Source organism: Gopherus evgoodei, chromosome 24, assembly GCF_007399415.2.
Source record: "Gopherus evgoodei ecotype Sinaloan lineage chromosome 24, rGopEvg1_v1.p, whole genome shotgun sequence".
NCBI classification, from domain to species: domain Eukaryota; kingdom Metazoa; phylum Chordata; order Testudines; family Testudinidae; genus Gopherus; species Gopherus evgoodei.
In genome coordinates, this window is record NC_044345.1 from 1,300,490 (window position 1) to 1,326,809 (window position 26,320).

The following is a 26,320-nucleotide window of genomic DNA, read 5'->3' on the forward strand; positions in this document are numbered from 1 at the left end:
GGTCTTGGCTCACCTCAGCCTGGAGCTGCAGTCAGGAAGTTCTATGTGAGGTTTGGGACTGAGCTGCAGAGAAGGCAGTGTGATGTGGTGGATAAGGTCTGAGCAGGGCTGGCTCCAGCTTTTTTGCTGCCCCAAGTGGCGAAGCAAAAAAAAAAAAAAAAAAAAGCTAAAGCTAAAGCTGTGATCGGGGGCACTTCAGCAGCAGCTCTACTGCGCCGCTTCATTCTTTGGCAGCAATTCGGCGGCGGGTCCTTCCCCCCCAAGAGGGAGTGAGGGACCCGCCACCGAATTGCTGCCGAAGACCTGGATGTGTCACCCCAAGTACCCACTTCCTTTGCCGGTGCCTGGAGCCGTCTCTGAGTCTAGGAGCCAAGCCCTTCAGAGTTCTAATGTAATGTGTTTGTACAGCCCCGGCATGATGGACTTCCAGCTAATAAACGGGATTAATCGTCTACCTCCCAGCGACTCACTGTGGGTCCTTTGTCGACTCTGGGTCCATTGTGCCTGCTGGAAAATGGGGATTACCCCTCTTGGCCTCCCCCGGGGCTGGGGAGCAGGAATGTTTTTGTTCCTACTAAGGGATGCCATCCCAGGCTGCCACAGAGTTGTCAATCTCCTTCCCACTGCAGAGGGCTTTGCGTGGGCCTTGTTCTCAGTGCCCCAGGCAGCAGACTGGTGGCACCCTCCTTTGGAGAGCCTGTGGTTTGGCTGGACAGATCAGCTCCCTAAGTGGAGTTTAAAGCTAGCTAGATAACGGATCGTGGCTTAATGAGGCATTCCTGAAGGCTGGAGCCCAGGCTGGTGGGAGTTCCCTGTTTTAATGGCTGGAGCAAGCGAGAGCTGTTAGCAATGCCATAGCAAGAGGCTAGTTCCTAAGTCTTAGCCCCCGGTGCAGTGCTGGAGCAATGCCAGAGCTGAGTCCCAGGGTGTAACAGCCCCAGGGGCTTCTCACAGTGGCAGGTCAGGCTGCGTGGAAGTGGGCCTGACTCTGATGTAAGGTTAGTGACATTAGACCATTGGCCTGTGGAACCTGTATCCTGCCTGCAGCATCCAACAGGAGATGCTCAGGAGAAAGCACTGAAAGTGCAGCAGTTACAGGCCCTGAAGGTGGAAGGCTGCAGATGGTGGAACGTTCCTGCCTGATGGCAGTGGTGTCCAGCTGACATCCTGATCACTCTTCCTGCTCTTAGCCTGCGTCACTGGGCACGCTGGGCCATGCACTGTCCAGCCTGCTCCAGCCGCTGACGGTCTATGCGACCCAGGGGAGGGGGATCTCCTCAAAGGATTCCACGCTGTATCACAGAATAGTGCTAAATGCCCTGCCCTTCCATGGCGCACCCTGGCTCTTCTGGTGTGGAGCAGGGCTGAATGCTTTCAATGAGTGGGACTTTTGTTACCTGGGATAATGGAGAGCACAAGCCTGTGCTCTCCATCCTGTGGCCATGGAGTCTGTGCTCCGAAGAGCCTCCCTTGTCAGAGCCCTGGGTGATGCACAGGGAGTCTGCTGTACTCCTGCCATTGTCCATGACTTTTCTCCGTTACATTCATGCTGCCCTGTGGCACTTGGCATGTCTGACTGCCCTGGGAATTTCTCGCTCTCCCTAGCATCTGCAGCGGAATCCCAGCATTGCCTTGACCTGACGCAGGAGGGACAAGGCCGAGACATTTTCCTCCCAAGGATTTATAGGCTCAGCTGGCAAGAAAACCAGATAAAGAGCAGCTGCCCGGGCTCCTGGTTTCATTTCTCATGGGGTCTAGCTTTATGAAGTACCTGGGTGATTTATGGGACCGCCCTGCCCAGGCAGCAGTTCTCTTCCACTGAGTGACAGCAGCCCTGAGCCTGGGTGAGTCTGATGGCTGCTTCTGCTTGGCATGGGATGTTGTGCTGGAGCCGGGCTCTGAAAGGGAGTCTGTCCCTATCTGGCCGCGTGAAGCCCAGCCATCAGTCGTCCTGTAGGGAGAGATTCTCTCGCCACCCCCATGTGAGCTGTATGTTCACTCACAATCTGTGGGACAACAGACACTGACCTGCTCCCATTGCAACCACCAGCAGCTTTGCCAGTGAGTTCAGTGGGCGCAGGAGCAGGCCCAGGCCCTGTGTGAGGCTGGGGCCCAGAGAGCCGAGCACCGAGCTGCTCTGAAAGCCAGGCCCCAGGGGTGAGTGCTGAGCTCCTGCCAACCTAGCCCTGAGCCCTGCCAAAGCACTGCTGGTCCACCAGACCTGGCCAGTGGAGGCTCTCTGGGAGAGGTCGTGCAAGCAGGCTGGATAACTGCCACCCCTCTGCCTTGGGCATTGGTTCTCTGTGGTCCTCGGTCCGCAGCTTTGCCGCCTGGCCCAAGACAGGAGCTCAGGCTGCGTTCACAGACTCCAGTTTGCCTGCACTCCACATCCGTGGGCTGCACGTTCCTACTCATTTGCTTACACTCAACTGACACTCGTACCTGGGCCCAGCTGTCCAGACCTCCCAAGGCACTCAGCCTTGCCTTTCGCTGTGGACACTGATAACTGCGTCTGCAGCCCCTACAGCTGCTGGGGCCTCTTCGGATCCTGCTTCGTGCATTTCAGCACAGAGTGAGTTTGATGGGCAGCAAGTGCCACTCAATCAGTGCTTTGCAGCTGGCTCCCTGGGTGTGCTGGCCTGAGGTGCACCCCTCAGGAGATGCCAGCGCCCAGAACATGGTAAGAAGTTCTCAGTGCTGCAAGGGTACAAAGGACATTGCCCTAGCAGAGTGGACCATGAGGGAGTTGTGGCAACAGCTTAAGGAAATTAATGCAAATGCCACTGGCACATGGAGTTACAGGAGCAATGTTCCTCCCAAAAGCTTCCTTTGGATTCTAATCCAAGGGCCCCTGTTTTTCTTGCTGTTTAAGGTCATTTGTCTGGAACGTGCCTCTCGTCATATCTCCATCTAGCAGCTCTTCCTATAGGGGCATACGATCATCTCGGAAGGGCCCAGGATCCCTGCTCGGCCTGCCCAGGGTGGGTCACAAATCTTAAAGATCTTGGTTTGGAAATTACAAATCTGTGGGATGATGATGTGAATCGGTACCTCACCCCTTGGCTCTGAAACAAAATCAGGACATTGTGTAGGGTCCAAAACAACACTCTTCCTGGCAGTTAGTCACTAGTAAAAAACTGAATCGTACCGTAAAGCTCAGCTCAGATCTTTTCCTGCGGCCTGGATGCTCCTGAAGATCCTCCCTCTGGACTGCCCAGCCCACCCCATAGATTCCCCACCCCTTTTCCTTTAATGCACTACTCCCACATCTTTTCTTGTCACCTCCCCCTGCATCAGGGAATCAGCAAACCTCACTTAACCCTTGCCCGGCACCTGCCAATTGGGTGGGGCCTCTTGTGCAAACACCACCAGCTTGGTACACACCCTGTTGTTTTCATTCATTGTAATTTATGTTGATTTGCACATAATGCTTTTTACAGAAGGCATCAGCAAAGAGGACTCAATCCTGGACTGTCTGAGACAAAATGCATCCCCAACTGCCCCTCCACCCCACCAGCTGGAGGGACTCCCTCCATACCTACATTATTTTCTCTCCATGCCTGTTTCCTCCCATACTCAGCTTTCTCACTCCCATCAGCTCCCCTCTTTTCTGCAATGGTTTTGCTGTATGAATAATACCCTCTTATTTTGCTTTGAGGCCGTGACCTGTGGTAAACTGTATGTTCAGCTGCCTCTTTATTTTAGTAAGCACCTCTCCTCTCCCTGCTCCAGGAGTCAGTTTGGTCCTTTCTCCTGCCTCCAGGATGAGTAACGTTAACCCCTTCACGGGTGCAGGTCAGGCCCCCTAGCTCCCAGCAGGGCATTTCCAGCTCAGCTGAAGTGGGACAGGGCTGGAGGATTTGTTGGCCATCCAGGCTGTTTGGGATAATGCACAGTTAGCAAACATCTGTAAGTGGCTTATGCAGGAGGTCAGACTAGTTGATCTACAAGTCCTTATCCTCTCTGATGCTACGAGGCCGCTGGCATGGCAGCCCAAGGGGAAAGAGAACGGGCTTGTGAATGCGGCACTAGCCTGGAGCGGGCAGAGCTGAGTTCAGCTCCTGGCTCTGGTGCAGCCCTGTCACCTTGAACCAGGCCCTTAGGCTGCAACGTTCAACCCACTGTGCACATCCGTGTCTTAACCTGGCCTGGTCCTTGATCTCCCAGCTGTAGAATGGCGCCATCACATTTCCCTTCTCTTACCCTCTGGGTTGTGTATTCACACTGAGGTCCTAGGGCAGAGTGTCTCGCTGTATGCGCATACAGCCCTGAGCTCAGCTACAGCCTAGTGACAGGGGTAATGCAGATACTACACCTGAGGGGATTGGATAGCCTGGGGACAGCAGATCCTGCCAGGAGCCTGGGGTTAAGCCACCCTTGCCCTTCCCCTTCTCTGCCCAGGGGGCAGTGCCCCCAGCAGGGTGGGAGAGACGACTGGGAGCTGCACTCTAGTGGAATGGTGCTGAATGGGCTGCCCCCCTTCCAGCCCCAGCTGTTTGTCAGTTGGTTTGCGTGTGTGAGGCCGGGCACGATATATTATAGCACTCCCCTAGCCTGGCCGGTTTGGATTGAGCTATTCCTATCCAGCTGCATAGCGGCATATGCGCCTCCAGTGTGTGATTGCTTGGGGAGGGAGCCTCATTTGTCTGTGTCTGTGAGCTGTCAGCAAAGACAAGGCCCTTCGGGGGGAGGAAGCGCTTGCACTCTGGGAAATGAGAGGGAAGGAAGCACCCGACCCTGGTGGAACTGGACAGTGGAAAGCACCAAGGCCCAGCTAAAACAAGAATGGGGGTGGGGGTGTTGCTGAGACGTTCCTGCTCCACATCACAGACTGACACTAGTGTCCTACTGGGTGCTGACTGCACAATACTATTCCCCTTGGAGACGAGATGGGCTCTCACTGGGCGGAGGAGCACAGAACTGTCAGCCCGTAACCGTGCGTGGGGCAGGTCCTGCTAGATAAACCCAGAATCAGTCAGTGGCTGAGCTGCGTGGGCTTAGCTCGAGTTCCCAGCGAGGATGTCTTCAAACCTAGCGGGAGTGTCTGGGCCAGATTTTCAGCAAGTGTAAGCCAACTTCATTGGCTTAGATGGTTATACTGAGCTACTCCATCTAGGAGACCTGCCTGTGCCACATCCAGCATCTTAGGGATGGGCCAGTTCCTATAGCCCTGACGAGGCCTCGGTGCACATGCAGCCCCTGGATGGGCTGAGCGTGTGTGACTGCTGAGCGCTTGCCTGGCCCTGATGGGTCTGTTGCACCCTGCCTGCCATGGAGGCTCTAGCTGGGTGTGGGCAGCACAGCTACACTCTCAGGCCTTATCTGGCCTGGGGCTCAGCTCTGCCAGTGCCACGGGCTTGGCCTGTCTGCACCCACAGCCAGACACAGGACCAAGTGCTCCCTCTCTCTTGAGAAGCTGGGGATTGAGTTGAGCCCCCACCCTGTCAGCTTGTGTAACGGGGCTAGGGGAGCCCAGCTCAGGCCATGCAGCTTGGTTCAGCACCACTGACAGCCACCTCCAGGAAGGGCCTAGCAGCTGGATGCTAACTGCAGGAGCCCAGGGTGGTGCACTCCCACTCACCCAGAATCCCGGCGGCACACTGCAGCCAGAGCCTGAGGCTGAATTTTCCTTGTACCCTTTAAGTCAGGTTTGGGGTGGAAACAGCTGGGGGAGGAAGGGGAGCTTAAGCCTGAATGAACACCTAATGGGAGGAGATGAATGAGGACACATGATTATTCTTGGAGAAAGACTCTGAGCCCTTCCTCTAGCCCTGTAGCTGAGCTGCCCGCAGGCGTGGATGGGGTAGTTTCAGAGACACATTAGGGAACTTGGGAGTACTTGGGCCTCTGGTTTCAGGGCCGTTTGCTGCTCCGCTCCTACGAAGTTAACAAAATGAGGATGAGTGGCTTCCTGAACAGCCAGCGTCTCCAGCCACCACCACTGGCATGAGGAAAAGGACAGGTGAGGCCAAGGCATGAGCGTTTCCCTCCCTGTCTCCTGTGCCTGACCGAGCCTGTTGCTCACCAGGGGCTGAAAGCGGGTGGAGCAGATGAGGGTTGCTGCAGGTTGCTTCCTGAGGAACTGCACCTTCCCCAGGGCCCCGTCCTGACTCCCTTGAGGTTTGGATCCCTTGGAATCCCTCCTTTCGTCAGAAGGAGAGTTGGCCTGGTGCCTGTGACCTTTGCAGACAAGGGAACCTGGTCTCGCCTTAGGAGAGGCTGATAAGTGTTACTTACGTTCCAGTAACAGCGAGAGGCTCCAGCCAAGTGGGCCAGATCCTGCACAGAGCTGGTGTGAGACCATCTCTGCCTCCTCCCTTGCCATCAGCGTGACCTCACTGCTCTCAATGCAGACCTGGGGGTGCAGATAAGAGGACAATATCACTCTGTTGTTGGACTTCTTCTTTTAGACCAGAACAGAAGGGTCGGGGGGCAACAGCTTTGAGGCTGAAGGCAGCTGCTGGGGAGAGTAGGTTGTCCATAACTGCTTGTTCTGTTTAGTCACATGAAGCTGCTCCCCCTCCAGCTACCTCCGGTAAAATGATCAGGATGTGCTGAACGTTCTGCGGGCTGGGCCAGCGGTTCATTGTGGGGGTGCACCTTTCCAACGGAAGGAGGGGCTGAGCCAGGCCTCAGCCAAGCAAACTCCAGGGCATGGACACAGGTTGGCTGAGGACTGGGATACAGCCACGTCCCTTCTCTGTTGTGGGGTCTGAAAACCGACTGGGCAGGGACCCATTTCTTTTCCTAATTCAAGCCAGTGCTGTGGAAGAACTTGCACTGAATGGAGGGGACTGATGCTGCATCTCTTGAGCCAGTGTCATCAGAGAATCCTGGCTGGCAGGCTGTGTGGAGCTGCCAATCTGCCAGTGGTCGTGTTCTGTCTGACTTTATTACGTCAGATGTAGTGAAACTTGTCTGCTGCTCCCTCCCTCAGCCCCCATGCAGGGATGCCCAGTGCAGGAAGCAGATGTGCACTGATTTCCAAGAGCAAATGCAAGAGCCTCTCCTCTCCTCCAGGGACTGGGCTTTCTCACTCTCAGCTAATGGCTTGCAGGCTAATGAACCAATTACCTCACTCTTAAGGGCTGAGCCATCAGTTCTTGAGCAGAATGGGCTGCCAGCTGACCCAGAACCTGGCCTGTAACAGAGGCGTTTGGGGGGAGAGAACAGCAGGGCCCCTGTCCCTCCCCCTGCCAATGTAGGGTGGGATGTGTATAATACATAAGTGGCAGGGCCGAGCCTCTCTTATCCAGTGTGGGCTCTGTGCTCCCCAAGGAGCAGGCATTGGCCAAGGCCAACTGAGGTGCTCCTAAAATGATTACTAAAGCTTGGAGCAAACACAATAATTTCCCCTCTCCCTATTTTGGATGCACATTAACCATGTAAGCATCCTGGCTCCCCAGGAGATGGGTAACCCATTTTACAGATTGGGAAACTGAGACAGAGAGCGCAGAGGGGACTTGCCCAAACTTCCTTTCACCCTGGGTTCCAAGTGCAGCAGGTGCTGTTGCTGTTCTGGCTGTGGCCTGAGCCCAGAGCGTTGGTGGTCAGTGTTATTCTGGCAAGCTGCCAATGTTGCCTGCGGATCACAAGTGAGAGAATGGTAATGGTGACTTTGTAAAGAGTTTATAGCTCAGGCCAAGCTGAATGGAATTGCCTGGCACTAGCAAAAGGCAGGGTGCCAGTGTCAAGGCTTTGTCCCTGCCCCATTTCAAAGGCTTGCTGCAAACAACAGAAATGTTACAGCTTCTCAAAGAAAAGGACAAAAGAATCTTTTATACTGGAAAGTGTTAGGCAAGCTAACTCCAGGGAGAGCTGGCAGCTCCCCCCAGAACATCCTTGGCTCCTAGGCAGTTAGGAATAGTGCCTGCCTTGGTAGCACTCCTGTAAGGCTGTGGCTTGGTGGTGGACTGGCTGAGGCTAGGGGTGCTGTGGGATAGTACCCCCAGCCTCTCTTTATTCCCAGCGCCTTGCTGATGAGCAAGGTGTGAGAACTCAGAGCCACAGACACAATGCAGATCCTGTTCCAGGCACCACGAGGAAGGGCATGGGGTGGAAATAGGCAGACCGAGAGGGCCCTTCTCCACTGCCCAGGCTCTCTGGAAGGATCAAGACCGCACGTATGGCTGGAGTCCAACTGTGCACTCTAGCCTTTGTCACTGGGTTTTAACTCAGCTCTAATGATAGCGGATAGTAACTGGGAGGCTGGTTGGAAGCAATTGCTGGAGGCTTGGCTGGGGTGGGAGCCGCGTCCCCACTATTAGCGGAAGGAGAACTTGCCTTAAGCATGGCTCTTTTCTTTGGTTTGTGGCCAGGCACGGGAAAGGAAAACGGAATCCTCTCCCATTTTCTGCCTCTGTGTCTCATTAATTAGCACTCGCTTGGCAACCGCAAATGGATTTCTCATCCTGCTGCTGCAGGATGCATCAGGAGTTGGCATGTATATAAACCGGGGTGTGTGTATGTGTTGCATTGTAGTCACATGGCCAACATCACTGTCAGTGACCCCACAGCGCACCTCCGTCTTCCATGACCTGTAGGTGAGAACGTCAGGAGGAGATTTTCAACGGCGCACGTGGGGGAGAGCTGCCCAGCTTCCAAAGGGAGTTGGATGCCAAACTGCCCTTGTGTCATGGTATAATCCCCACCCTGAACCTTAGCGTCCAAAAGATGGGGTACCAGCATGATTTCCTCTAAGCTCAATTACCAGCTTAGAACCTGTAGCACTGCCACCAACCAGGAATTCCAGTGCCTGGTACACTCTGGTCCCCCCAAAACCTTACCCGGGGACCCCCAAGACCCAGTCCCTCTGGATCTTACCACAAGGAGAGTAAACCCTTTCCCCCACTGTTGCCTCTCCCAGGCTTCCCCTCCCTGGGTTACCCTGGAAGATCACTGTGATTCAAACTCCTTGAATCTTAAGCAGAGAGGAAAATGCACCTTTCCCCCTCCTTCTCTCTCCTCCTCCCAGACTCTCCCTGAGAGAGAAAGTAATCCTAACACAGAGAGAAAATTAACCTCTCTCCCCCTTCCCTCCTTTCTCCCCACCAGTTCCCTGGTGGAGCCAGACCGCGTCCCCTGGGGTCTCACCAGAATAATAAAAAAAAAAAAACAATCAGGTTCTTAAACAAGAAAAGCTTTTAATTTAAGAAAGAAAAACAGTAAAAATTATCTTTGTAAATTTAAAGTGGAATAGGTACAGGGTCTTTCAGCTGTAGACACTGGGAATACCCTCCCAGCCTAAGTATACAAGTACAAATTAAAATCTTTTCAGCCAAATACACATTTGCAAATAAAGAAAACAACCATAAGCCTAACTTGCCTTATCTACCTAGTTCTCACTATTCTGACCTTATAAGAGCCTGTATCGGAGAGGTTGGAGAGAAACCTGGTTGCACATCTGGTCCCTCTGAGCCCCCAGAGTGAACAACAACCAAAAACTGACAGCACACACACAAACTTCCCTCTCAAGATTTGAAAGTATCCTGTCCCCTGATTGGTCCTCTGGCCAGGTGACAGCCAGGCTCCCTGATCTTGTTAACCCTTTACAGGCAAAAGAGATATAAAGTACTTCTGTTCTATTAACTCCTACTATCTGTTTATGACACCGTGTGCCTTTGAACCCATCCTGCTTTGCCTCCCCCAGCAGACTAAGCCAGAGAGCTAACTAGGAACAGGGGAGCAGATTCAGAGGTGCCCTCTTGTATTCAAAATTGTGTCTGCTGGAGGGTTTTGCAGAACTGGGAGCGCCTAAAGCAGCGTGTGCATTCTCGAAGGCCTGGGCCACATGCGGACTGGCCCAACGTACAGCTGCACCACCACAGACTGGCAAACTCTCTGCTGAGGGCAGCAGTGGAGACGAACCCTGCTTGAAACCAGGGTAGCTTGCACCTACCAAATCAAGGCTAATAGCAGTTAACTCTGCACTAGGGGCTTGTATGGGTGTGGCCATGGATGGCTGAAATCAGGACCGATCCCCACTGCACATAAGACCTATAGGCCCTATTCTGCTTCTATCGGGAGATGCTCTGGAACTGCTCCCCACCAAGCCAGTCAGGACTTTCGGGAGCCTCCTCTCCCTTGGAGCAGACTGTCTCCAGGGCAAGAAGCTCACACCTCTTCACCTCCTGCGTCTCTCCTTGGAGCATTCAGCATCCTCTGCTCCTCTGTGTGCTGCCCACAGTGAGCCCGCCAGTGGGATCCTGGGGAAGCTACAGGGTCCTGCACCCCCACTTTGCAGTCAGACGTGACTCTCAGCCAGCCAATAACACAGAGTTTATTCGATGACAGGAACACAGTCTAAAACAGAGCTTGTAGGTACAGAGAACGGGACCCCTTGGCTGGGTCCGTTCTGGGGGACAGTGAGCCAGACCCCCACGTCTGCCCTCACTCCTCATCCCCAGCCAGCTCCAGACTAACAACCCTCTCCAGCCCCTCCTCTCTGCTCAGCCCCTTTCCCAGGCCAGGAGATCACCTGACCGCTTTGTCTCCAACACCTTCAGCTGGCACCTTTGCAGAGGAGGGGCCCAGGCCATCAGTTGCTAGGAGACAGAGTGCCAGGCATTTAGGTGCACTGGCCCTTTGCTCTGCAGCAATCACACACCCTTATCCCACCACCTAGATACTTAAGAACTGCATCGGGGACACTGAGGCACCAACACAGTATTCAGAGAAAACATGAAGAACATTCCCAGTTCGCCACAGCTCCCCTTGACTTTAACCGAGCAGGATCCAGCCCCTCAGCAAGTGAATTGTGTCTGCTCTAAAGGTGGTTCCTGCTGCCTGTTGAGCAAGCTTCATTTCTTCCTCCCAGGCTCAGCCTGCTCTGTGCTGTGCGGAAGGCAAGCCGGTACGTGGCAAGGCTGGCTTTCGGAAAGGGCTTGGCTGTGACTGATGTAGGTGCAAAACACTCTGAGGATCAGAGACTCTGGAGCTGGCTCCAGGCTGCCCAAGAGGAACTGCTTGTGCCCTGGCCGAGATGGAGGGCAGCATGCAGGAAGGTCCCAGGGGAGCCGGGCTCTGAAAGAGCCAGACAGCCCGGATGGGGTGTACTACAGCTATCATTGTGCTGAAAGTCCCAGCTTTACGCAGACATGTGCACTGCAACATCAGCTCGCAAGGACGTGTGCAGCTGCCCAGGCCTATGGCTCCATATCCCTGAGAGTGAAGTCAAGGGCCTAAGTGGAGCTCGGATCAGGCCCCTCTCAACAGCCCTTCCCTGAGCACTAAGGAGAAGTCCCACAGGAGCCAGGCCTGCAGTCCTGTGACACGCTGAGGTGCACTCAGATCCCAGCTGTAAGAGGGCAATGCCTGAAGTGGCAGCAAATGCCAGAGCTGCCCTAACTGGAACTTCTCCCACACCGATGGGTGCAGGCCGTGCTGCTTAACAGAGTGTCTCCTTCCCCTGGCTTTCTTGCTGCTTTCTCCAGCTGCATCATTGTTTCCTAGCCACTGGGGTGAGTGCGCTCGAGCCTTTCCCTGCCGGCAAGCCTAGGGCAGCCTAATTGGATATGGCTGGACTTTGGATGTGGTTTCCATGGAAACCCTGGTGGCAATGGTGCACTCCCAGCGTGCATGCTGGAGAGAACTTTACAAAGGCAGAAGCTTTAAAACACACACACACACACACACCTCCTTTTCACTTCCCTGCTGGGGGGGTAAGGTTACAACAAACAAACATGAAAGCGTCCCCCCTTTCCTGCACAAGGAGGCAAACAGCTTCTGGGCTATTTCCTTTGCTTGTTTATTTGTAATACCCTTTGCAGGAAGGAATGGGCTGTCAGCTGCTCACACCCCTGAGCATCGTCCTGGCAGCTTGGAGCATTTTTATAAACAATTGCTTAAACAAAGCAGCTCCAGGCTGGGGAGCTTTCCAAACAGACCAGGGAAAAGAGACCAAGTAGCTGGGTGAGTCTGCCTGTGGCTTTGTTCACCCAAGAAGGATGCTCACACCCAGCCCCAGGCAGAGCTGCTCAGAGCAGGTGTAAGGTGCTGCCCCTGGCTGGGCAAGTGGGGAAATAAGATGGGGGTCCTCCTCGCATGGGAGCCAGTATCTTCCGGGATCTGCTCAAAGGAATCCAGTGGCCAGGAGGCCTGAGATCTGGTCTTGGAGCTGCCTGCTGCAGGACCTAGGACAGTCTTTTCCCTGCTCCCCTCTGACCGTGTCTTTATTTAGACTGCAAGTATTGCAGGGGCTCTAATTACTTATGTGGCTGGTGAGAGTGGGGGAAAGGAGGGACAACCGTACCGGGTCCCTGAGCTCAGCGCCCCACCCCACCCCACCCCACCCTCCAGTGCTGTAACATCGGTGTGACTAAAGTGAAAGGGGAGGGGATGACGCCTCAATGAACATGACTCCAGTCTGAGGCTCTGGCAAGCCTAATTCTCCACGCTAGAGAGCTGTTTGTCAGTGACTAACGGCGGTTGGTGTGCCCGTGTCTCCCACAGAGCTGCTAGGAATCACAAACCAGGGATGGAAAAGCCTGAGGAGGAGTCCCCACCTGCCCCCCCAGCCCTATGCAGGTTTAGTCTCTGGTACATTCTCCGGTCTAGGGGTCAGTGGTTGGAGGAGATTCCTGCTTGGTTGACCTGTGTCTGAGCCTGGAGCCATCTCTGTGCTGCTGCTGCCCTCGCTCTAGCAGTCTGGGAACCCCTTGGATGTTGCCCCCTGAGACCCAGCGAGCAGCCAGCCTGCTATCATGCCTAGGACTCCTGCTGTAGCATCTCTCCAAAGCTCTGCTGAGCCAGGCAGTGATGGGGGCAGAACTGGGCTGTTACTTAGCAAAAAGGAGCTGAAGATGTTTGAGTGTAAGCTCTGTGGAGCAGAGACCAACTCTCCCTCTGCGTGTCTCATGGAGCTGAGTGATGGTCAGTGCTTAATTAATGCAATAATGCACTGCCCCATCGGAGCCCCGCATACGCAGCCTGGGGGCCCAGGGCTCACAACCCCCATGGGAGCAAGAGCTATGCAGATAAACAAGGGTTTGCAGGAGCCAGGCCTGGTGCTTTCCAGTGCGGTGTCCCCAGCGCAAGCCAGCCTGACCCTCAAAGCCAAGGAGACCCTGCTTCCTTAGCCCATCCTTCCTTACTGCTTGGCCCAGGATGAACCTGCTGCTGCCATGGGAACCGGATGGGCTCTTTCCTGACAGCAGGGTGTCTGGGTGTTTAATGTTGCTGTTGAAAAGCTGGCTGCCCCGTTGTGTTGCTCTGATTTTCCCGTCCATCAGCGATTAAGAGCAAGGGGGTCTTTAAGGAGCCATTCAGTCATGTTAATTGACAGTGCAGTGCTCAGCGGGTGAGGGTGATGGTAGGTTCTGTACTGGGGGCTGGGTCATTCTAAGGCACAGTGTGAGCAACAAATTCACTGGGAGGGGGGGCCCCTGAGAGCAAAGGGGACTGGACAAAGCCCCTCCTCACGCTCGGTGTAAGGCCGTTCAGGCATTTCCTTGGCTGACGCAGCTAGGCTGACTGAGAGCACTGGGGCCACCTGAGCTCTGCAGCCCTGGGTTGGCCCTGGGCCCCCTGCAAGCTCTGCTGTGCACCCAGGAGACCTGACTTCTGTTCCTGGCTCTGCCACTGACCTGCTGGGTAGCCCTGCGTGAGTCACCTGCCCTCCCTGGCATTCTGTTTCCCCTCCTGCCTGGAGATCATCAGTGCAGGGCTCCTGCTACGCCCAGCGTCCAGTGCAAGGGGGCTGGGGGGAGAAGGGCCCTGAAACCAGTGAGGTGGGCCCTGCACTCCGGGTACAGCGCTCTGTCCCTGCGTTTACAAGCCAAACGTGCAGGACGCAGACCACAATCTCCATTTCTTCCTGGGTTGGCCCCTGCTAATCCCCAGAGCTTTTATCCAGTGGTTCCTGCTGCAGCATCCACTAGGACTGCTGCTATCCGAGTCCCATCATGCTACATGCACAGATGGGCTGTCGCTCCCCAAATGGAGCAAGCTGAAAAGCTGCATGAGCCACTCCCTGCCTCCAAACTAACTGAGCCCCTTACCGGTGCCCAGCAGGTGGCCATCACCCATTCCCAGGCCAGGCCCTGCCAGACGGGATCCCCCCAAAGCAGCCTGCAAAGGTCTGGCCCTGGCATGCAGCTCACCTAAGTGCTTTGGGGCTGCTGGCCCCCTCTCCAGGGGGCTGTCTTGCACATGGCCTACGCTGAAAGCCTTGTTCTAAGGCAGTACGGCCAGCAGGGCTGGGCCTGGGGGTGGCTCTGCACGCAAATTTTCTCGGACAGCTGGCTCGCGCTGTTGGGTTGAGCTCTGTGCTAGTGTAGACAGGCCTTTCTACCACCCTGGTGTGGAGTCTCCACTCCCTCTGTTTAGTTTTTAAAGCAGCTGAAGAACTGTCTCCCCCCCCCCCCCCCGCCCAGTGTGCCTGTGTGAACGTGTGATAGAGAGAAATGCAGGGACGAGAGCAGGAGCGGGAAAGCTTTTCCCCAGAGTGTTCTGTTCCTGGAATAAATAACTTCGTCTAAAACAGGTTCCAGTCTGTGGGCTCCACGGAGAAACCTGACCTTGAACTTGCTCTGAAGTTGACAAACGCTGTCCCATGCCGGAGTGCAGCAATTCAGCCGGTTCCCTACAGACCCTCCTTCCAGCCTGTGTTATTAACTGCAGGGACCCTGCTGCTGAGCTCTGCTCGCAGGCTGCTCAGCCGGCTCCAGCACGCGTTGCTCCAGTCAGACAGGGCTAAGTGAGCACGTTACCTTTGCGTGCCACAGGTGCCCAAGGATGGAGGTGAAAAGCTACAGGCCAGATCCTGCCCATCTGTGCTGCTGTCACTTACATGATTCCCACGGCACTGCCTGCCTGAGTGAGCATAAGCAGGGGGTTGGTGTCAGTGAGAAGATTAGAATGGGAGTCCTGGGGCTTCATGGGGGCAGCTGCTACAAGTCAAGCCAAGAAAGACTGTGCCTAAAAGGGGCAGCTCGAGCTCTGACCATAGTGTCAGGACACCTGGGTCCTGTTCCTACTGCTGCCATTGGGCAAACTGCCTCCCCTGTTTCCCCTCCTGCTCTTTGGACTGTGGGCACTTTGGGGCAGGGCCCAGAGCTCATGTTTGGGTTCTGGACCCTGTACCGTAGCCAGTGTGAATTCCCTCACGCTCTTCCCATGGTGTCCGTTCCCAGGGGCCGAGCCCTGCAGGGTAGGCCATGGGAAGGAAGGCAGGGTGTCGCTAACTGGGTACTGTCTCTAATCATGTGCCTTCCGTCCCACTAGCTCTTCGTGATTGACAATGGCGCCGATGACTGGCGGATAGCAATGACTTATGAGCGCATCCTTTATATCAGCCTGGAGATGCTGGTTTGTGCTATACACCCTATCCCTGGAGAGTACAAATTTTTCTGGACAGCACGTCTGGCCTTCTCCTACGCACCCTCGCGGGCAGAGGCCGATGTGGACATCATCCTCTCCATCCCCATGTTCCTCCGCCTGTACCTGATTGCTCGGGTCATGCTGCTGCACAGCAAGCTCTTCACTGACGCCTCGTCACGCAGCATCGGGGCGCTCAACAAAATCAACTTCAACACTCGCTTCGTCATGAAGACTCTCATGACCATCTGCCCCGGCACCGTGCTGCTGGTCTTCAGCATCTCCCTGTGGATCATCGCCGCTTGGACGGTCCGTGTCTGCGAGAGGTAAGCCAGAGGTGGGATTAACCAGCTTTCTCCTTGGAGCAGTGAGTGGCATGCACGCTCTCTGCACAGGGCAGGAAGGGGAGGAGATGGAACCCTTCCCAACTTCCCACAGCTGTCTAGAGCCCTGGAGAGGGGCTCAGCAATCCCAAGGCCCCCCAGAGATGAAGGGCTGAATCGATGATGTGGGCTCCATGCAGAACTCTCCCTCCCTAAGGCAGGCACCCCTAGAGCCTCTAGGGTACACCTGCACTGCACAAACAAAACCCAGGGCAGCAAGTCACAGGGCCTGTGTCAGCTGACTGGGTTTTCACTGCGGGGTGCTGTTCCTACTCGGGCTGACGCCTGGCCAGGGGGGAGAGTCTCCACTGCTAAGGTTAGCCCTGTAGCATGAGCCTGAGTCAGCTGACCCGGGCTCTGGGACTCACTGCCACGGGTTTCTCTTCAGTGTAGACATACCCAGGGAGCAGGATGCAGGAGCCAAGGATTTTGTGTGTGTGTGAGTGCTTTGCGGGTGTCCTTGGTGCCATGTGAACAAACCCAGGGGATGTGGGTGTGGTGCTGTGCAAGCATGGCCAGCTGGCTACCCAACACCGCCCGCGGCCCCAGGATCGTGGGGTCCAGGTACACTGGTCAGCGGGCACAGGCCAGGCCAGTGGAAATTAATAAGTGGCTGCCTGAAAATGGAAACCCAGGTTTCTGTAGGTACCCAGCGGAGGGCCGCCTTGCCAGGCTTCTGCGCTCCTCTCCCGGGGAGGCTGTGTGGATGCAGCGCTCCCAGGCCTCTCCGTTCTCACCAGCAGCCCCATTCTGCCATGCCAGGCTCCCCTGCAGTCCTTGACAGGATGACAGACCCCTGCTAGTTGGCCCCTCCCAGTCAGGGTTTGACAATGGGCAGAGCCTATCCACCGAGTCACACAAGTGCTACAAGGAGAGAATGTCCCCAGTGTCCTAAACTGTATCCGGGGGAGAGGTGCGGGCAGCTGGAGTGACTCTGCTGGGAGGGCTCAGACGGCCTGGGCCCAGCCCCATTCTGCCAGGCGCAATCTCCTGTGAAATAGTGCAGGGAAAGCTGCTGGAAACATAGAAGGTGACAAATAACTTGCCAAGCCCCGGGCTCTGGCTCTCGCTTCGCTGAGAGCAACTGTCATGACAACACAGTTACACGGCAGCTCTGGGCGAGCATCTCGCTGGGACTTGTGCACGTCTGTCCAGGTTGCTGTGGAGACAGCCCCGTACGAGGTGTGAATGCGGGGCAGCGAGTGTACTCCCAGCCTGCGGGGGTGGGGTGCAGGGATACGTCTCCTTCTGGGCTTTTCATTCTCACAACCCCGCCAGGCTGCCTGCAGGCAGAGGGAAGGTTATGGGGTCACGAATGCATTCTGTGTTGTTCTGGGGCCAGAACAGAGACGTGGCTTGACAGCTGGATCATATTAGTCATGACATGGGAGGTGGGACTGACAGCTGCTGGCATCCTGCAGGGCACGCCTGGCATTTCCCCAGCCTCCCCCAGCTTGGCAAAGATGTGTCCAAGCAGGTTCCTAATTAAACCCTTCCAAGTGGGAATTAGCACGTGGGGCTGAGCTCAGCGGCTTTCCCAGAGGCTTGGTCTGACAGCAGCAGGCTGTCCCCGGGTGAGTCAGACACCCACAGTGCCACAGCTTGCCAAGCAGCAGTTAGGCACTGAGCACTTTGTGGGCACGGATAACGGATCGAGCTGCTGATTCTTCCTTGACTCCAGGCACATAAGCTGGCTCTGCTGGTGCCCTGCTCTCTAGTGCTGTCTTTGAACCCGTTTTGTCCTTGCTGCCAATTCATACCCCTCTGCTCTCCTGTTAGCACCCTGTCCGTCCAAGCAGTGACAGAAGGGGTGTCAGGGGGCAGAGGCTTTACCATTGATCAAGACTGTCAAGACTTGCACAGCTTCGTGCCTCTACAAGTAGGGCAACTGAGGCAGGGCTGCTGCCTGAGGGCCCTCAGCAACTAAGGGAGCCCTAGAAAACTGACTGAGTGACGGACAGAAAGGGGAAGCAGTGAGGCCAGCAGGGAGCAGGCAGATGGGCACAGCTGGGCGCATGGGACATGTTTGTAAGATGGTGGAGAGAAAAGTTCCCTGCAGGCGGCTCTTTAAGACTGGCTGCGTGGCACTGACTGCGGACATGCAAAACTCACTGGCAGTGCCCCTGCCTGCCGTTCAGCTGGGAGGCCATTTCCCAGCCACTCCTCAGCCTCCCTCCACAGCCTCTTGTCATCTGAAAACCTTTTCTGGAAGGGGCAGCCCGCTTCTGCTGTATTGTTACTGTGGGAGCCCTGGTCCAGGGCCAGATCCCCATGGCGCTAGGAGCTGGACAACGCAGAACAAAAAGACAGTCCCTGCCACTCCCGACCCACGTATAAGCCACAAGACAGCAGAGGGACAGAGCCAGGCAGATGGGACTACAAGTGAACAGTGAGACAGTGCTGGTCAGCCTGCCAGGCATGGCCTCTGCATGCCAGCAGCATCACGGCAAAGGAGCGTTTGGCAGCGGGACTGGAAGGTGGGTGCAGAAGTGGCTCTGGGGGTTTCCTCCCACACGGGAGGGGCAGCGCAGGAGAAAGTACAAAGTGGCTTGTTTGAAAAAGTAACAAGCGGACACTGGGGGCTGGTGTTATGGGCCAATCAGGGTGAGTTTCCAAAGCTCCGTAGTGAATGAGAGAGGACAGACAGGTGGGGAGAGGAGGGAAGGGCCTGGGAAGCAAAAACCAGCCGCTTGGCTTGCGTGGGGTGTGAGAGCGAAGTGACATGGGGGGAGGGACCCGCTAGGAAAACGAGCAGGGCAGAATGCATTTGTCAAGGCCAGAGAGAGGACTGCTGAGTAACCAAGACAATGGTGAGCTCTAGCTGTGTGGAGGGAGAGGCAACGGTTATGGGTTAGCTGCATTGCCAGGAGCCCGTCAGATCGGGACCCCGCAGCGCCAGGTGCTGGGCCAAACGGCCCCTTCCTCAGGGAGAGAAGAGCAGGGGGCATAGGGAGCACAGGTACTGCAAGATACTCCAGCACGATGTTAAGGCACCCGTGGCAGTACCTGATGGATGGGCAGACAGACAGGGAGGGAATAGGGTAGGCCAGAGGCTCAAACACTGGCAATCCTCAGCCTGCTGAGTCTATGGGGGAGTCCGGTCCTGCACCCCTCTTCCTGGGCCTCACAGTGCCTCTCAGCCAGCCAGTAAAACAGAAAGTTTATTGGACAACAGGAACGAAGGATACAGCAGAGCTTGGAGGCACAACCAGGACCCCTCAATCGAGCCCTTCTAGGGTTCAGGAAACTTAGTCCCCAGCTTGGGATTCCCTGAATTGCAACAACCCAGCCCAAAACCAAAGCTGAACTAACCCAGCTCCCTCCAGCCGGCCCCTTCCTCTGTCCAGCTTCCTGGGCAAAGGTGCTGACACCCCTCCCCCCTGCCTAGCTCAGGTTACAGGCTGAGCACCTGTCCCTCACCTAAAGTCACCCCCTGCTCTCTCATCCCCCACACAGACAGTCCGTACTCCATCACAGTGGTGCATGGCCCTGGCTCTGCCCTGCTGGGGGCCAGGGGCTGTTGAATGCAGAGCAGCGATAAAAGCACTAGGAAGCCAGAGTAGCTAATTGATCAGAAGGACTCTCAGCGGCCTTGTTTGCATGTTTGTCCTGCACCTGCCATTGCCTAACAATAACACTATCTCTGGCTGGCAGGGCTAGAAGTGCTATTGGGAGCCTGGGGCCTGCTCCCTTCCCTCTGAGATGAGCTATCTGGCCCAGGTGTGCTGGGGAAATCATGGAGCAGGAGAGCAGGGCAGTCAGTCTGCGGGGGGAGGATCAGGGCTGCCAATGAAGGGTCAGGAGATGCGCTCTGAGGACTCGCAGGCCACCTGCATGCAGGCCTCTGCACTGACTCCCGTCTGCCTGCTCAAACCACCCCAGAGCTGCTTCTCCACTCCCCCCCTTCCTTCCCTTGGATCTTTGGGTCTCTCCCTCCCTTCTCTTTTCTCTAGATTCATCTCTCTCTTCCTTGGGAAGCACCTTCTCGCTGCCCAGCCTTCGCCCTTGCAAGCTGGTCATTGCTCGGAGGAGCAGCACAGCCTGTTTGGGCAGCAGAGAGCCCCCTCCGTAGCATTCGCATCTCTCCCACTGGCTCAGTTCTGGTCCCATAAATGGAGGCTGTGTCACAAAATCCTCTCCTAACTCCCAGAGACACAGCCGGGGACATGGCACCAGGACCAGCCCAGCCCTGACGTAAGGAACCAGACTAAGCTCCCCACCTGTAAGCCCTCAAGGATATTCCCCATGGCTGGTCACCACTTGGCCGAGGGCCCTCCACTCCCTGTGCTGCTGTGCACCCCAGGGTAGGCAGCCGGGTCCTCGTGTGGCCCTGCCCTACCTCGCATTGCGAGGTCTAATCAGTACTTGCAGGTGAAGCCTTAGACGAAAGACCCCATAGTGGGCAAAGTACTGTCACAGCTGGCTGTCCAACACAGGCCAGTCCGCCACCAGAACCTAGTCATTTGTGCACCAGGATTATCACCTTTCCAAAGGGCTGGTGCAGACGAAGGCGGTGCCAGAGCTGCCATTCACCTCTGCGCAGTGCAGGCAGCCGGGGTCTCCCCAGTGGGAACTGGACAGGGAGGCAAGTGCTGCTCTCTCCTGGAGCCCCGCGGGAAGAGCGCTTGCAGCACCGCTTCAGTAGCTCAAAGCACCTGCCAAAGCTACTCAGTTCTCCAACTTGCTGAGGGGGAGACAGGCGACACCTTCCAGCTGCACCTCTTCACTGCCTCTTCCCCGGCTGGGCAGATTCCATCTTCCGCACGTTGTGCTTGGGTAGCTGTGGCCTCCTCGCTTCCAGCCAGTGTCAGTGTGGAGTCAGCAGATCAACAGCTCGTGCTTTGCACTGCTATGCACAGACGGTGCTGTCCCTGCCTGCCCAGCCCCGCCTTGGGTTAGCCGCTGCTACTGCTATGCAAGGAAAGATGGAGTTTCCTAGGGCAGACAGGCCTGCCCAGATTCACTTCACTGGCTGGGCCCTGGGTCACTGTCACCCCAGGGGGCGGGTGCACTGGGAAAGGGAAGCCTCAGTCTGGATTCCTGGAACCTGCTACCAACCAAACCAAACTCCTCTTAGAGCTGTGCTCATGCATATCGCTGGCAGAGTGGGAGCAGCTACGCCCAGCAATGGCTGTAGAACACCAGGAAACCACGTTCTTCCTTTCACCTGGCCTGTACAGACGGCACGCCAGGGTTTTCTCTGCCAGTGGGGGCCAGAGGTGAGCACAGACGTAACCACCTAGGGGAGTCATGGAGGACCCAATCCTTGGCCCTGGTGAAATCCCCTTTGTGCTGCTGGGGCCTAGCTAGGGCCTGAAAACGCAGCTTGACCTTTGATGTCTTGTTGGAGTTAGCACTTTGTTCAGTGCTATCACATCACATCCTGGGAGTCTGAACTGAGCCACTCTCAATAGAAGAATGTGCTGCAAAGCTGGGTCGAGTAAGCCAGGCCATCTGCTTTGCAGCACTGAATCAGCTTCCTGCAGGTTTGCTGCCACCAGAGGTGCAAAAAGCCCCAATAGCCACCTGCCTCACGCCCAGTTTCTGTCTTGGAGGGTCGCCAGCCCACAGGCTCAGTTTGACAGGAGCAATCTGCTGGGGGAGTTTGAGCTTCAGGCCAAATGGAGTTACTGGCAAATCAGAGGGGTGAAAACAGGAGGCTAATATTGATATTAGAGCTGTGTTTAGAGACCCCGATCAAGGAATGTCCATCCACCCCCATGCTGGGCGCTGTCCTACAGACCTTATGCTCAAGGTCATTCAAACTCTCTTGCAACCTGGGCTTATGCTGTTGCTCCCCAAGCAACGATAACTGTCTTGTGCTAGGGCCTGTACGAACCATAGCGAGGGACAGAGTGTACGGCATGAACAGCTGCGGCTCAGAGTCTTAGATCTTCAAGGCCAAAAGGGGCTATAGTGATCTGCAATTTCACCCAGTAATCATAGAATCGTAGGGCTGAAAGGGACCTTGAGAGGTGTGAAAGTAGAATGAATTATATTCTAAAAATAAGAATGGATTAAAGAAATGTTGTATGTACCTTTAAGCAGAAATAAGAAATGTTGAAATACAGGTGCCCGGAAAAGAAACATTAGGCATAAACAAGGGTGCTCATGGTGAAACATTAACAGAAGATTGGTACTAGTTAGTAAGGAAATAAGATATGCATGGCTAGCCCAGGTAAACTTATCAGATTCTGCTTCCTTTGGTTTTCTTGTTAAGTTCTCGCCCTTTTATCTGTTTAAATAAGATAGTTTGTGTCTTTCATGGTGCTCACATCTGGGTATTATTAGCAGAGCGCAGTGCTAATAAAACAGAGTGGTCTGACAAACTGTGAGTCCTGAGTCTAACATTGACAGAGGGCATCTAGTCCAGTCCCCTGCACTCATGGCAGGACTAGGTATTATCTAGACCATCTCTAACAGGTATTTGTCTAAGCTTCTCCTAATTCCTGTGTCCAGGCCATCATTTCTGAGTGAGCTACAGCAGTCCTTTTAGTAAGACAGCCAAACCTGACTGAAAGATTTCAAGTGAGAGAATCCACCAGATTCCTAAGAAAGTTGTTCCAATGTTCCCCTCCCTGTTTAAAAACTTGCACCTTATTTCTAGTTTGAATTTGTCTAGCTACAGCTCCACAGGATTCCATTCTGCCTTGCTAGATTAAAGAGCAATAATTTACTAGTCTGTTTTTTCACCCCGTGTAGGTACTTAAAGACCATGGTCAAATCAACACTTAATCTTCTCTTGGTTAAACTAGACAGACTGAGCTTCCGAAGTCTCTCACTGTAAGGCAGGTTTTTCCAGGCCCGGAATTATTCTTGTAGCTCTTTATAAACCCCTTCCAATTTTTCAACATGCGTTTTGAAGTATGGACACTGGAACTGCCCCCAGGATTCCAGGAATGGTCTCACTGATGCCCTAGACATGGTCCTGTTCCAGTTCAGTATTTCTGTTTACACATCTCTATCGCAGTGACTCGCTCAGCCAGCAGTGCACTGCGAGCTCAGGTTCAGTTGGTTATCTGCCATGACCCCTACAACTTTCCAGGACATAGTCCTCCAGCTCAGAAGTGCACCAGCATCCCCAGATGTACACCTGGCATCTGATTACGTTAAAATGTGTGTTGTTCACATAAGCCCAGCTTACCAAGTGACCCAGGTCAGTCTATGGCGCTGCCCCATCCTGATGGCTTGTGCATGCTCTCTACGCAGAAAGGAAGGATTGTTCTCTCCGTTTACAGATGGCAGCACAGAGGGATTACGTGATTTGCCCCAGATCATGCAGGAACTGAACCCACAGCTCCTGACACGCAGGCTCGTGCCTGAAGCAGCCCATCCTGCCATGAAGATGGTAAAATCAGCTGTACCTGGGAGTCCCTGTGCCAGGGACTGCAGGGACTGTCACTAGTCCTTTCAATGGCTCTCTGCAGCCTCTGCTTTGAAGTGGGGGACACCTGACCCTCTTCTCCCCCTCTCAGGTGCCTTCCCCCCAGCTGCCTGACCCCCCTGGCACTGCTTCCTGTGCACGGGATCGCAGCACCACTCAGGTTTTGGCCTGGCCCCATAGCTGCGTGGCCTGTGCTGCCAGTATCCCTGCCTGAGTAGGGGAATCTTCGGGATCTCTCCTGGGACTCGGGCGGGAAGTTATGGGAGATGAAGGCACTGAGAGCAAGAGACCTTTCACTCTGCTTTCCAGGTGCCTGGACTGGGCGCCCAATCACTGCAGAGAACTATGACTGCCTGGTCTAGGTTGCCGGGGCCTGTTAAAGGGGAACTCAGATTGCTTTAAGTCGTATGGAAGAGGGCTGGTGCCACACGCCCTGACTGCACAAGCTTTTCTATGCTGCAGTTATGGGTATGGTTATCCGACAGTGCTATGACAGTGTGGTTTATGGGTTCTGTATTTGGGGGATTTAAATGGTCTGGCAAGGTCCCTGGGCTCTCCTGACTGAGTTCCTGTCCCCCGTGGGATTGATCTGGAAAATGAAATGTAAATAAATAAGCATTGATACTAAAAAATAGCCACTGTACAAGTTAGCAAGCACCCTACTCCAGATCACAGCCATGGTAATGATCCATACCACTACAGCAATATCCTCGGCCGAACAGCAACCATGAACGAATGCATCCTTACGCCTCCCAGCTGGGCGAGGTCTGCGAGACACAGGGATTGTGCCACCGAGACCGGAATGCAGCCATCTCTAGGATGGCCCACAGAATCCATCAAGAAGTAGCAATGCTACACGACCATTTAAGACAGGAATTACAGAATAACTTTGTATCCAGTTGAAAAGGCAGGTGTCAAAATGCAATTAACGGGGATGGAATTGGGCCAGGAAACAGGATGGCAGAGCAAGCAGCCCCCAACAATCTCCCTAACCCTCTACCCACACTCTGCTGGGCAGGGGGCAGTTAGGACACAGAATAATGACTTGATATGTTGTACTAGTGCTGCCCAGGCATAACGGCCAGGAGAGCTGGTGGCTACGTTAGAGGCAGCTGCAATACAGGGAGTGTCAGCCAGTGCAGAGCTCCACACAGAGAGCGTGACTAGGGGTGGGGGTGGGGGAACCGGATCGTCGTGTGCGTCTGTCACCACTGCCTCGTGCTGCTGAGGCTGCGCTGGCAGACTCGCTCCTTGCTTTTAGGACTCAACACGGGAGTCCGAGCTCCATGCCCTCTGGTGAGGCTGCACTCAGGGCCCATCAGGTGCTAATTCGGGTGGTTTTGAAGCTATGGGCACCTGTGACCTGGGGACCCCGACATGCATGGCACATGGGATGCTGTGTCCCTTGGTCGCTTTCCCCCAGCTCCATTCATCCTCCCTGTCCTTCTGCATTTCACAGCCCTCTGCTCTCTCTTCTCCTCCTGGCTGCTGCTTCCCTTTTCTTCCCTGCTCCTTCCTCTGCTGCCTCCCAACCCCCCCCCCCCCCGAGTTGCCAGGGGTGGCTTGTGGTTTTTCAAAAGGCTTTGCGTTGCTTAGCAACCCATCAGTATGCTTTGTACACCACGCCTGCTCGGCACAGGGGTTCTGGCTGAAGCACAGTGAGGTTGCCGGCTCCCCCACTGAGGGGGCCACATTTTGCCCCCATCAGAACAATTATCCCTGGTGTGCTGAGCACAGTGACCCCTCCCCTGTCCCATTTCTTTACCTTCCAGAAAGTTCCTACCCATTGAGCTGCTTGGAGCCAGGTAGCCTGCAGCACAGCTCCCCCAGCTACAGCTTCTTCCACCGCATTCCCGGGCGCGGGGGATGATTCTGGGGCTATTGGACTATCATGGGCCCCACACCCATTCTGGCTTGTGGAAAAAGGCATCAGTGCCGCTCCAGGGGCAGTTCCCAGTGAGCAGCAGCAGCTGGGTAATTGCCGCAGGCCACTCAGCAGAGCGTGAAGTGCTCCCTCTGAGCACGGCTGGGAGCTCTCCAGATGGGACTGCATTACCTTCATTCACCCACCTGCCACAGACCTAGCTGCAGCTGTGTTTGGTGCCCTTGTCACCCTTGTCTCTTAGCTCAGCCTCCCCAAGCCAGCTCTGCTCCATCACCACTGCCAGCCTCAACCCCTCCGTTTGCCCACTTCTCCCTCGTGGTCACTCCCCTCCCCTCCTCTCCCAGGACACCTACCCAAACCTGTCACTCGCTCGCTCGCTGTGGGCATTGCCTAGCAGTAGTAACATGCATCCTTGGACTAGGATACTCCACTTCCAAACTGGGCTGAGAAGGCAGATGTGTGGAGGAGGCTGAGCTTAGAACAGCTGTCAGCTCCCTTGGAAGGAACACACAGTCCCAGAGGCTTGGCTTGGTAGGGACTGGCCCTGCACTGCGGGAAAGCAATGGCAAGGAAAGCTGAGAGGAAGCCAAGTAGCCTGGGAGAGTTTGCTCCCAGCAGCAGCATCACTTGGCTTTGCTTGTTCAGGGGAAGGCGGGTGGTGGAAATGAATGCTCTGGTCTGAGCCTTTGGCGTGAGCGTGGTCCTGCAGCCGCTCTCGCAGCTTTCGCATGGCAGTGCATGCCAGCGATCCGGCTGGACAAGCTTCATCTGCTCAAAAGTGCTTTTTGGGAAAAAAGAAAAAAACTTTGGTATGTTGGCCTGTCCCTAACCCTTTTCCCTCTGAACCCCCCCAAACTGTTCTCATCAGCCAGGCTCTTCCGTTCACGTCCTGCTTGTGGCAGGCAGACGACAGCTCCAAGCCCTTTATCAGAGGCATACAGCTGCCTGATGATGGGGAAGTACTTTTCCAGGGGGAGGAACACCCTGCTGACTGGTTAGCAGAGAAAGACGTAACCCACCAAGTGAAAATCTGCCTGCGAGAGGCTATGTGCATGCAGCAGAGGAATGGTTTAAATGCATTGTGGAGAGCGAGGCTGGAGTAGCATGGTATTGGCAATCACCTCAAACAGAGCTGAGATTCCTGAGTCCACCTCCACCCCTCGCTGTAGTAACATCTCGCTATCCATGGCTGTGTCTGGAGTTGAGCAGACGCACTGCTCTGTGCTGGAGTGATGCGGAGCTGCCAGGCTGCATGGGTGATGGCACTCTGCTTGCTTCCTCCAGCCCAGGACTCCTCGAGTACTCTGCTACTAATTGTTCCCCCTCGCTCAGGTTAAGGGTTTTCAGGGCTTA

The 26,320-nt window shown here is 55.1% G+C and overlaps 1 protein-coding gene across 3 annotated transcripts in view; it reads left to right on the plus strand.

Moving 5' to 3' along the window:
* KCNN3 (potassium calcium-activated channel subfamily N member 3) overlaps nucleotides 1–26,320 on the plus strand; it is a 71,843-nt gene that overhangs the window by 21,118 nt on the left and 24,405 nt on the right. For 2 of the 3 annotated variants that reach the window (XM_030541972.1, XM_030541973.1), the window contains exon 3: nucleotides 15,223–15,641. In XM_030541972.1, the coding sequence (XP_030397832.1) occupies nucleotides 15,223–15,641 (419 nt within the window). Of the gene's footprint in view, nucleotides 1–15,222; nucleotides 15,642–17,768; nucleotides 18,176–26,320 lie in introns of those variants that run through there. The other variant, XM_030541969.1, reaches the window with a different exon arrangement.